The sequence below is a fragment of the Gopherus flavomarginatus genome, chromosome 4, assembly GCF_025201925.1.
Source record: "Gopherus flavomarginatus isolate rGopFla2 chromosome 4, rGopFla2.mat.asm, whole genome shotgun sequence".
In the NCBI taxonomy this organism is placed as follows: domain Eukaryota; kingdom Metazoa; phylum Chordata; order Testudines; family Testudinidae; genus Gopherus; species Gopherus flavomarginatus.
The window spans coordinates 135,104,694-135,117,480 of NC_066620.1; the positions used below are offsets into that span (position 1 = coordinate 135,104,694).

At 46.3% G+C, this 12,787-nt stretch overlaps 1 protein-coding gene across 5 annotated transcripts in view; it reads left to right on the forward strand.

Annotated features, from left to right (window-relative positions):
* BEND3 (BEN domain containing 3) overlaps positions 1-12,787 on the forward strand; it is a 29,557-nt gene extending 16,770 nt beyond the window's left edge. For all 5 annotated transcript variants that reach the window (XM_050951363.1, XM_050951365.1, XM_050951367.1 and 2 more), the window contains one exon: positions 8,644-12,787. In XM_050951363.1, the coding sequence (XP_050807320.1) occupies positions 8,644-10,896 (2,253 nt within the window). In that variant the 3' untranslated portion in view covers positions 10,897-12,787. The remainder of the gene's footprint in view (positions 1-8,643) is intronic.

Genomic DNA, 12,787 nt, shown 5'->3' on the forward strand with positions numbered 1-12,787 from the left:
CGATGTAAAGTTGGAGAGACATCCTGACTAATCTGCGGTCTGTCCAGCATTCTGCGCCTCGCATTACTCTGGTGATCATTACGTCTCGGATGTCTCGCCTTCTGACAATGGCCATGTACTACATAAACAAACAGGGAGGGACCTAGGGTGCATCCACGTCATTTTGTATTTATCCGCTTGTCAGAACAGAGTGTTGGTAATAGTCAGGTCATTTTCAGAACAAAGGCTCGAAAGGAGTAGTCCATTGCTGTTCATTTTGCCTACACCATGTGGCCCGGTTACTCCTTTTCAGTTCTCATCAGCCCCGACTCGGGCATTGAAATCTCCAAGTAGGAGTAGTTTGTCTGTTACAGGTGTGGCCTTGATCAGTCTGTTGAGATCTTCATAGAATTGTTCCTTCGAGTTGTCAGAGCATGTTAGAGTGGGTGCATATGCACTAATGATGTTTGGCATTTAGTGGGAAGCGTAGTTTCAGCAATCTTTCATTGATACCCACTGGAAGGTCTGGGAGTTGATGCATCAATGAGGTTTTCATTGCCAGACCAACTCCATGTATTCTGTCCTCTGCCTCAGTCTTACCCTTCCAGAAGAGGGTGTAACCACTTTCTGGTTCGCTCAAGAAACCTTCCCCAGGCAATCTTGTTTCGCTTAATGCCGCTATATCAATGTTGTAGCTGGCTAGTTCTTGAGCAATGAGAGCTGTCCTTCTCTCAGGTCTTGCAGCAGCTTCTCGATCCATGAGGGTACGAATATTCCATACACCAATGGTAAGTTTTCTCAAATTTTTCTTTTGGTTTCAGCTGCAGATTGGGTTAAATTGCCAGCCGCGGCTTGCTGGCCAGCTATTGTAGGGCAGGCAATTTTTAGGCCGCCTTTTCTAGGTGCCTCCCTTACTAGGGTGAGCAGTGCTGTCCTAAAGAGTGCTGCTCAGACGCCTGGGATGCTGCCAGGCAACTCTACTGCCCCAAGTACAGAGCTGGATGACCACCTATCCACAGGCTGCCTGGGTGCAGGATTGGGACTATGACTCCCAGTGGTAACCTCCACCAGTCGCTTTGCCCCTCCCCCATTGCCACAGAACTTCGGTGGTATGATGATGTTTGATGATTTGCACAGGACCTGTGCGTGAAAGCTTTTTAAGTGGTAGAGCCGTTACACGGGAGCAATCCCACTCTCTCGACCTTAGAAGCCAAACACCAATGATACGAAAAATCGTCACGACTGGTAACTTCTTTGGTTCTTCTTTGAGTGCTTGCTCATATCCATTCCAGTTAGGTGTGCGCGCGCCACGTGCACGTTTGTCGGAAGATTTTTACCCTAGCAACACTCGGTGGGTCGGCTGGGCACCCCCTGGAGTGGCGTCACCATGGTGCCGGATATATACCCGTGCCAACCCAACCGCCCCTCAGTTCCTTCTTACTGCCTGTGTCGGTCACTGGAACAGTGGAGTGCGGTTTCACTGACCTTCACCTCCCTAACTACTCGTAGTTCTCTAGTTATTTTGTTGTGTATATAGTTCAAAGTTATATAGTTATAGTTAATTTTTATTGTTCATAGTTAGTGTTATAGTTAAGAGGAGTTCGGGGATTAGCCCCTTCTCCGCACCTGGTACTGGAGCCCATGCCCAGTTCACCAGGTTTCAAACCGTGCTCGGCCTGTCATAAGCCGATGCCGACAGGAGATCCACACGACTCCTGCCTTAAGTGCCTCGGGGAATCTCACCTGACAGATAAATGTCACATTTGCAAGGCTTTTAAGCCGAGAACAAAAAAGGAGCGGGACTTTCAGCTAAAGCAGCTCCTCATGGAGGCGGCTCTTACCCCTCTGCCTTCGGCACCGAGCGCTGGTCAATCAGCGGGCAGAAGTACCTCCTCGGCACCGGACCGCGCCGGTACTGCCAAGGCCTCTTGGCACCAGCCGTTGCCGGCACCGAAGTCGACTCGGCACCTCTCCCTCTCCCTGAGGTCAAGAAAGCCTAAGACTCTTGCTGCTTCCATGCCACCTGCACTGCAGCCAGAGAGCTTGTCTAAGTCGAATCGCCCAGCACTGACACCTGCTGCGGCACCGACGACATTGGCACCATCGATTCCAGTCCCATGAGGGCCGTCGAGTCCGGTGCCTGACAGCTCCCCGGCACGCGCCATGGTTGAGCTTACTATTTCCTCCACGCCAGAGACATTCTCAACGGCAAGGGATCTGATTGTCATGACAGAGTCGACGCTGCCTCAACCCCCGGCACCGCCAGTGGGGGTAATACAGTCTATTGGCAAGCCTGCCTTGATAAGACCATCCTCTGTCGGCACAGCAGAGCGGCACCGTTCACGATCACGGTCCCGCAGACACTCCAGGTCCCGTCGGCGCTCCTGCTCCTGATGCCACTCGCAGTCCCAGTATTGTTCTCTTCCTCGGTACCGGTCGCACTCGCGGCACCAGTCGGTATCCCGTTTGCTGGCCTGCTACTCTCAGCACCGTTCCAGCTCCTGGCACCGCTCCAGACACCGTGACTCCCATAGCCGCTCCCGATGTCGAGCCTCGAGATCTCGGTCGACCTCCTGGCACCGCTCCGGTCGCAGGTCCCGATCTCGTTCCCAGTACCAGTAAGCCTCCCAGTACCAGTCCCCGGTGCCGAGTAGGGCAAGGTCCGCTAGAGACAGAGACTGGGGCTTTTCAGCACCTCCATGGCCATCCAGACATGTTTCAGTGTTGTCCCACGGGGACAGCTCTTATGCTCAGGACCGCGATTCTGATGTGCCCACCAGAGTCTTCCAAGAGACCCAGGCCCAGGACCAAGGACCCCATCAGTGGTCTTTCTGGACACCTTGGGCATACCACCAGGCCCAAGGTGTACCAGTAGTTCCGTCCCGCTCTGTCTCATCAGAGCACCGAGTGCCAGAGGCGACGGTTAGCCGTCCCCCTCCGACTGCTGCGGAGGAAGCCCCAGTTCACCCACCGGACTCCCAGGTTCCTCTGGAGCAGGCAATCGCCCAAGAGCAACAGGCCGCCTAGGACCCGCTCGTCACCGGCATCTCCTCTTCCTCTTCTCCAGATGAGGCGGTGGCAGGAACATCCTCCTCGGGCCCTCCTCCAATTGACCTGAGAGCCCATCAGGACCTCCTAAGGAGGGTAGCACTCAATATGAACCTCCAGGTGGAGGAGGTTCCAGAGGTAGAGGACCCGGTAGTGGACATTCTATCGGCGGATGCTCCCACTAGAGTGGCCCCACTGTTTATTCAGACCATCCAGGCAAATGCCGATACTATATGGCAGTCCCCAGCCTCTATCCCTCCTGTGGCCAGGGGAGTCAAGCATAAATATATAGTGCCCTCTAAAGAGTACGAGTATTTGTATGTCCATCCTCCTCCCTGCTCACTAGTTGCTGCCTACCTCTGCCGACGTCGGATACACGTTTTTCCATATCTGGACGGTTAGCTCATCCGAGGGGCCTCCGAGACACAAGTCACTCAGCATGTGGGCATCGTCAAGGACCTATTCACACATCTAGGCCTGATGATCAATATAGAAAAATCTACTCTGGTTCCCACGCAGAGGTTAGACTTCATAGGAGCTATCCTGGACTCCAATCTAGCCAGAGCCTGCTTACCACAGCCGCGGTTTCAGGCGATGGCAACAATCATGCGAGGTCTACAGAATTTCCCGACGACCTCGGCTCACACTTGTCTCGGTCTCCTGGGTCACATGGCTTCCGGCATGTTTGTAACCAAACACGCCAGGCTCCACCTCCATCCTCTCCAAGTTTTGCTCAACTCGGTATACCTCCTGGGCAGGGACCCGATAGACACGATAATCACCATTCCCTCGAGCAACCTAGGCTTCCTAGAATGGTGGCTGACTCCCTCCCTGGTGTGTGCAGAGATGCCATTCCATCCGCCCCAACCCTCAATGTCCCTGACGACGGACGCGTCATCTTTCAGCTGGGGTGCTCACCTCGGTCTCCTTCGTACTCAAGGCCTTTGGTCTTCTCAGGAGCTGGCATTACACATAAATGTCTGAGAACTGAGAACAGTCCGCCTGGCGTGCCAAGCGTTCCAGCAACAGTTGCGCGGCCGTTGTGTCTCAGTGTTTACAGAAAACACAACGGCCATGTACTACATAAACAAACAGGGAGGGACACGGTCCTCCCCCCTTTGTCAGGAGGCCATCCAACTCTGGGGCTTTTGCATAGCCCACTTGATAGATCTGGTAGTGTCCTTTCTCCCAGGCATTCAGAACACCCTGGCGGATCGAGTCAGCAGGTCTTTCCTGTCTCACGAGTGGTCGATCAGCCCAGACGTTATGCATTCTGTTTTCCAGAAGTGGGGATTTCCCCACATAGACCTGTTCGCTTCCCGTGAGAACAGGAAATGCCAGATGTTCTGCTCCTTCCAAGGTCTCTCCCCGGGATCGATCTCGGACGCTTTCCTGATGCCGTGGAAGAGCCAGTTTCTTTATGCCTTCCCACCATTCCTGTTCAGAAGGTCCTGCTGAAACTCCGCAGGGACAGAGCGCGCATCATCATGATTGCTCCAGCGTGGCCCAGGCAGCACTGGTACACCACTTTGCTCGACCTATCGATAGCCAACCCGATTACCCTGCCAATCCACCCAGACCTCATAACTCAGGACCACGGCAGGCTTCGCCATCCAGACCTGCAAGCTCTTCACCTCACGGCGTGGCTGCTGCGTGGCTAAACCAGTCAGAGTTACGTTGTTCTGAATCAGTACGACAAGTTCTCCTGGGTAGCAGGAAGCCTTCCACCCGGTCAACGTACCTGGCCAAGTGGAAGCGTTTCTCCTGCTGGTGCGAAACGCTTAATCTTACTCCCACTGAGGTCTTGATCACCTCTATTGTGGACTACCTCCGGTCTTCTCAAACAGCAGGGCCTAGCAGTATCATCACTGAGGGTACACTTGGCAGCCATCTCTACCTTCCACCCAGGCGAAGGTGATTGTTCCGTGTTCTCACACCCTATGGTTTCGAGGTTCCTCAAGGGCTTGGAGTGCTTATACCCTCAAGTACGCCACCCAGCCCCGACCTGGGACCTCAACCTGGTTTAACCAGACTTATGTCTCCCCCATTCGAGCTGTTAGCAACCTCCTTGCTGCTATACCTGTCTTGGAAGACAGCTTTCCTTGTAGCCATTACATCGGCCAGACGAGTCTCCGAGCTTAGGGCTCTTACGGTGGATCCGGTACACTGTGTTCCACAAAGACAAGGTGCAGTTGCGACCACACCTGGCTATCCTCCCTAAGGTGGTTTCGGTCTTTCATGTTAACCAGGACATCTTTCTCCCGATCTTCTTCCCGAAGCCACACTAAATGCGACAGGAGCAACAATTGCACTCCCTGGATGTCCGTAGAGCGCTCGCATTTTATATTGAGCAGACAAAACCATTTCATAAAACACCCCAACTCTTTGTCGTGATAGCAGACCGAATGAAAGGCCTACCTGTTTCCTCTCAGAGGATCTCATCTTGGGTGACAGCATGCATCCGCACTTGTTATGATTTGGCTCATATTTCCCCAAGGCACATCACCGCGCATTCTACCAGGGCTCAGGCTTCATCTGCTGCCTTCCTGGCTCGTGTACCTATCCAGGAGATATGTCGCGCAGCTACCTAGTCCTCGGTCCACACCTTTGCTTCGCATTATGCTCTGGTTCAACAGTCAAGAGATGATGCAGCCTTTGGCTCAGCAGTTTTGCATTCTGCCACATCTCACTCCGATCCCACCGCCTAGGTAAGATTTGGGAATCACCTAACTGGAATGGATATGAGCAAGCACTCGAAGAAGAAAGGACGGTTCCTCACCTTTGTAACTGTTGTTCTTCGAGATGTGTTGCTCATATCCATTCCAAACCCGCCCTCCTTCCCCACTATTGGAGTAGCCGGCAAGAAGGAACTGAGGGGCGGTTGGGTCGGCAGGAGTATATATCCGGCGCCATGGTGGCGCCACTACAGGGGGCACTCAGCCGACCCACCGAGTGTTGCTAGGGTAAAAATCTTCCGACGAACGTGCACGCAGCGCACGCACACCTAATTGGAATGGATATGAGCAACACATCTCGAAGAACAACAGTTACAAAGGTGAGTAACTGTCTTTTGCAGTGGATGGCTGTCATAAACAGATAGTTAAGGGTTAATATCTCTTTTAGCTGTAAAGGGTTAACAAGCTCAGTAAACCTGGCTGACACCTGACCAGAGGACCAATAGGGGGACAAGATACTTTCAAATCTTGGTGGAGGGAAGTCTTTGTGCTTTTTGTTTTGGGAGTTGTTCGCTCTTGGGACTAAGAGGGACGAGACGTACATCCAGGCTCTCCAAATCTTTCTGAATCAGTCTCTCATGTTTCAAAATTGTAAGTAATAGCCAGGCAAGGCGGATTAGTCTTATGTTTGTTTTCTCAACTTGTGAATGTTTCTTTTTGCTGGAAGGATTTTTACCTCTGTTTGCTGTAACTTTGAATCTAAGGCTAGAGGGGGGTTTCCTCTAGGCTATATGAATCTGAGTACCCTGTAAAATATTTTCCATCCTGATTTTACAGAGATGATTTTTACCTTTTCTTTCTTTAATTAAAAGCTTTCTTTTTTAAGAACCTGATTGATTTTTTCTTGTTTAAGATCCAAGGGGATTGGGTCTGAACTCACCAGGGATTGGTAAGGGGGAAAGGGAGGGGGAATGGTTAATTCCTCCTTGTTTTAAGATCCGATGAGTTTAAATCTGTGTTCATCAGGGAATTGGTGAAGCCTCCCAAGGCAGCCCAGGGAGGGGAAAGTCTGGGGTGGGGACAGGGAGTGTGCCAAACACTGAATTTCTGGCTGGTGGCAGCGTTACCAGATCTAAGCTAGTAATTAAGCTTAGAAGTGTTCATGCAGGTCCCCACTTTTGTACTCTAAAGTTCAAAGTGGGGAAAGAAACCTTGACAATGGCCTTGATGTCTTTTGTGCCTTTTTAAGCCCTCTGCTTTCCACAAAGCGTTGCAGAACCACCTTCTTGGCCGTTGGATCATAATGATCTCTTTCGCCCAGTCCGCCGGAGCTGACGTCGCATGCGGGTAGGCATATCCCTAATTCACTGAGGGTTTGAGTCCCATCAGTTACACTCACCTGGTTTGGCCGGCGTGTCGAAGCTGTTGCCCAGGGTGTGGCCGCTGCGCATGCTGCAGCTACTTGGAGCCACAGGTGAGAGCTGAGTGACAGGTGGGGACCAAAGTGGACAGACTACCCCCGAAGGGGTACGACAAGTCCCCCGATCAGAGGTACTACCCCTCCCTGGGCACCCCATAGACCCCTTCAGTGGTGTTACACTTGTGTAAATGGGCAAGATATGGCACTGTAATTGGAATTTAGCTTATTCTGGTGATGGTGCATGAGGTAGAGTAGAACCCAGCTTGATCTCCCCTATATGTTTGGGCTCTGCATTACTTATAGGACTAAAAAGTAGTGTAAACTTATTTTTGTCACTAGGGTAAGCAGATATGAGTGTGAATACACATAGGAAGCAGATTAGCTGAGTAAGAAGGTGCTGCCATTTTTTTTACGCTATTGTTTTTCAGAGAAGATCCGCCATCTAAGGGCCTGATCCTAGGATGGGACTTACAGTTGCTCATCACCTCTTAACCTCTGGCCCATAGTCTGTATTCCATTGCTTTTTAATATTTTAATGCAAGTTCTTTATTTTTTGTCTAATTAATATTCTGTCTAGCAAGCTGGGGAAAAATTCAATATGGTCAGATTCAAAATGTGTGTGTGTTCTCACATGTTTTTGAGTTCTGTGTATTGTAATTTTTTGTTGTTGTTCACCTACTTAATTTTCTAGGAGTTATTCACAATATCCATGTGCTTGAAAAAAGTAAATAAATAAATGATGAGCTAAATATTTACAGTGAATTAATGAAAACATTTGCTTCAGAACTCAAACTATGAGGAACGGTTAGGAAATGCAGTGCTTAAAAATAATTTATAGCATGAATTCTTAAAGAGTTCACTACTAACAGGTTTAGAACCATGAAGAATTCAATGAATATAAATGTCTCTGCCTTTCAGAAATAGATCATTCTACTCTCATTTTTAAAAGGCCTTTTCACTAATTATATTGGGGGGGGTTAAGTTGTGTTGGTATCATAGAGTTGTCCCTGAATTGGACTGCTGGGGGTAAATACTTGCACACATTTTTCAGAGCCAAAGGAGAAAAAATTAACACACCTGTCAAGGCTGTTGGACCACAATGTCCTCCTTGAGTGGTAGTAGGAAGAGTAATGAAACATTAAAATACAGTTGGGGGAGCAGTGAGGTTGTGGCTAGATCACAGGATTCGGAATCAGAAAACCTGAATTCAGACACAAAGTGGGAGGTAATGATGAGCATTTAAAGCTCTCTGGGTAAAAATGCCAAGTATTATGATTGTGTAGTTATCCCATAACAGAGGTTATGAACAAAGAAGTAAAATAATACTTTCCCTGTAAAGCATGTTTGGTGATTGTTTTCCTTCAGTACATTTATGAACTTGATTTATATAGCACAGTTGGGTTCATTAATGAAAATTAGGCAATGCATATTTATTTAATGACGCCTACCTGTGGAACACAAATTTGTAGCTATTATTTTAAAGCAAACTGTCTTACTAATACGACGTTTGTTGATTCATAGGGCCTTATTTCAAACATGAAGAACCGAGATATTGGGTCACCCGCTCAGGTAACTGTAGAGCAGCCTAACAAGAACAAGAATCCCAATATAACATGGCTGTGTGAAGAAGAACCCTTCAATGACGTGACCACTCCATCCTATAAGAAACCCCTGTATGGCATCTCACACAAAATTACAGAGAAGAAGAGCACACAAGGGGCAGAGCAGTTTTCTTCTTATGAGCTATTTGAAAAGGTCAATCCAAGCAGCCCCTGCCATCTGCGGAATTTGAGTGATCAACGCAAAAGGGATTCTGCTGCTACCATCGCTGTTACAGCTTCCACCGCAGATTCTGATCCAAACATATATTCTTTGATACAGAAAATGTTTTACACCCTCAACACCCTGAATTCCAATATGACTCAGCTTCACAGTAAGGTTGACCTGTTGTCTCTTGAGGTCAGCAGAATTAAAAAGCATGTCAGCCCAACAGAGTCTGTAGCAGAGTTCAGGCCTCCCCCAGAGTACCAGCTAACCGCTGCAGAACTCAAACAGATCATGGATCAGAGCACATCAGGTGGAGATTTGGCTTGTCGGTTACTAGTTCAGCTTTTCCCAGAGCTCTTCAGCGATGAGGAGTTCAACAGGAGCTGCAGCACATGTGGCTTCCTTAACAAAAAGAAGCTTGAATCGCTTCATTTGCAGCTTATCCGAAACTATGTGGAAGTTTGTTATCCTTCTGTGAAGAACAATGCTGTGTGGCAGGTGGAGTGTTTGCCTCAAGTTAATGACTTTTTCAGTAGGTTTTGGGCGCAAAGAGAAATGGAAAATAGTCAGCAAAGTGTGCAGTCATCCAGTTTTTATGAGTCTGAACAGGTAGAGTCGTCTCATTTCATTGAGGATAAAGAGCAGGGGGAAGCTTTGTCTCTGGACAGGGATGATGCCACCACCTCAGATTATGTTCTGGATGCTCAGGATCTCAATGAATTTTTAGATGAAGCTTCGTCCCCTGGGGAATTTTCTGTGTTTTTGTTACACAGATTATTTCCTGAGCTCTTCGACCACAGGAACCTGGCTGAAAGATATAACTGCTATGGAGATTCTGGGAAGCAAGAGCTGGATCCTCATCGACTTCAGATAATTCGAAGATACACAGAAATTTACTTTCCTGATGTGCAGGAAGAGGAGGCGTGGTTGCAGCAGTGTGCACAGCGAATAAATGATGAACTTGAAAGTACGTATATGGATGGGAGTGAGTGTGAACAGATGAGAGACGACTGCTATGATTCTTCTAGTTTGCCTGATGATGTATCTATCATAAAAGTGGAAGACAGCTTTGAATATGAAAGGCCAGGAAGAAGGTCAAAAAAGATTTGGCTTGTGCCCATAGACTTTGATAAACTTGACATTCCCCCTCCCGATTTTGATGTTCCTATCCCGGATTACCTGCTGAACAAGGAACAAATTAAAAATATATATGAAAGCAGTCTGTCCATAGGAAATTTTGCATCTCGATTGCTTGTTCACTTATTCCCTGAACTGTTTACTCATGAAAATCTAAGGAAGCAATACAACTGTAGCGGATCACTAGGCAAGAAACAACTTGATCCAAGCAGGATTAAATTAATTCGACACTATGTGCAAATATTGTACCCAAGAGCAAAGAACGATAGAGTATGGACATTGGAATTTGTTGGGAAGCTTGATGAGAGATGTCGACGCAGGGATACCGAACAGAGGCGCACATACCAACAGCAGCGGAAAGTTCATGTTCCGGGGCCTGAGAGGAGAGAATTTCTTACCTATGCAATAAACCCAGAAAGATTCAGAGAAGAGTTTGAAGGGCCACCACTGCCGCCAGAAAGAAGCAGCAAAGATTTTTGCAAGATACCACTTGATGAACTTGTCGTTCCTTCCCCAGACTTCCCTGTGCCTTCTCTGTACATGCTATCTGATAAAGAGGTAAGAGAGATAGTACAGCAGAGCCTTTCTGTGGGAAACTTTGCTGCCAGGCTTCTAGTAAGGCTCTTTCCAGAGCTCTTTACCCCAGAGAATCTCAGACTGCAATATAACCATTCAGGTGCTTGTAACAAGAAGCAACTTGATCCCACCAGACTCAGATTGATCCGTCATTATGTTGAAGCAGTTTACCCCGTGGAGAAAATGGAAGAAGTGTGGCATTATGAATGTATACCAAGCATCGATGAAAGATGCCGGCGTCCCAACAGGAAAAAGTGTGATATACTGAAAAAAGCCAAGAAAGCAAAAAAGTAACAGACTCTCTAAATTCTTCAGACTTTGACCACTAAATTATTTGGGAAGAGCATATTTTGTTCTAGACTGGAAGCCTGATCTTACTATGGAATCTAAGGGCGATCAGCCCCTAGGAATATTGGGCGCTAAGATTGTTACTTTTTAATATGTGTGTTGCACATATAAGGGCACTGCAACAGTGGAAAGTGGTTTACTACATTTGTACATGATAAAGACCATAAATGATCAGTGATGAAGTCACTAATGACTCATTAAGAGCATGACTTTTGCTGGTGCAAATACACATATTAAGTGTATTAGTCCTCTCCCCACTTTTGCATCTTCCATTTTTATCACTTTTTTTAATAATAAAAAAAACCTTTTAAAAAATCATTGTGCTCTTCGGGGCAGTTTTGCATTAAACCCTTTTAAACATCAAGGTTAAATAATTTGGAATCTGAATTATTTTTTAACTTGCAAATTTTGTTTTTGAAAGTGCCATGTTCATTGAGAATGATTGAAACATCAGACTTGGTTACTATAGTAATTACAGCTATCCCTTTGTTTTGTTCTTGATGATAATGAAAATAACAGGAGGTCAATACTGGGTCAAATGTAATTTCCTTTTTGACTGTTACCAATGTATTATTTCCATTTCTATAAGAACTAAGACTTGATTAGACACAATGTGTTTTTACGTTGAGATGGTAGTCCTGATCCTTCACCCTTACTCATGTAAGTTATTTCATTGTCTTCAATGTGGCTACTGAGAACTGCTTCAGTGAATAGGGTTACAAAACAGAATCAAGCCCTGTAACAGCAGAATGTGTTGCTATTGCCTGTTAGTCTCTCTCTTTTTAGAAAAAGTACTTGAAACAAGGAATGTACAAAAACATTTAAGTCCTTATTCTTCATCAGAATTATGATTCCAAAGTTTCCAGTATTAAATCAAATATTTAATAAGCAAAAGGTAAATACAAAGATTTGATTCTGTGGTAGAAGTGAATGCTGCAGGGTTCCCCCCATGAGCTGTGGTGATATGCTGTGTTTGTGTGAATACAGCACAACCTGGAGTCTCCGAATGTCATAGGGATATTGAAAATTCCTTTGATTATCCAAACTGATTTAGTGTAATTAATATCTGTCTGGAAATGTAATCTTGTATGGTTAACTTAGGTTCAGATTAAAAAGATTGCATTGTTAATATAATTAGTTATAATGAAGAACATCCTAAGTCTATTGTGACTTCACAGTTTCTGATCTGTCCTTGAAGAGTGCTGCATTAAAATCAGAACCTGATTTTCCTCTCAGTTACGTTGCTGTAAAGCAGGATGTCTGTTGATGTCAATGGTTTGAGAGAATCGAGCCTTCCGTTAGATGTTAGTCATGGCAGTGATCGTTTAACACTGACCATCCCTTGAACATCTTGAGATTTGTTGAGGTTCTCTGTGGTCCTCTTTTGTTATTTATTTAGATGGATCATAGTATCACATTTCAGTTAAGCCCCAGTGTAAATTTCTATTTTAGCAATTGTATTAAACTACAAAATACTTGATATTTTTACTTCAGTTTTTTAGAATTTACTGGTCTCAGAATCATGTTGACCCCTTGCTTTTTTAAAAAAAAATATTTTTTTCTAATGGCAAGAATTAGCAAAGTTATTTTACAGTGTTAAAGCAGTAGTAAGTCACAGTAGAGAGTAGAACTCACCCATTTTCCCCTATGTGCTAGCAACATCCTTAAAGAATGTATGATGAGAGTCATGATTGTACTGAATAATCTAATACTGTTTAAATTCACTTAAATCTCTCCTGTTGGCATAAGTAATAGCAGACCATGCGCAAAATGGATATCAGCGCAAATATGGTTATAAATAAAGTGAGAACATTTTACCAAAGATAATGCACTTATA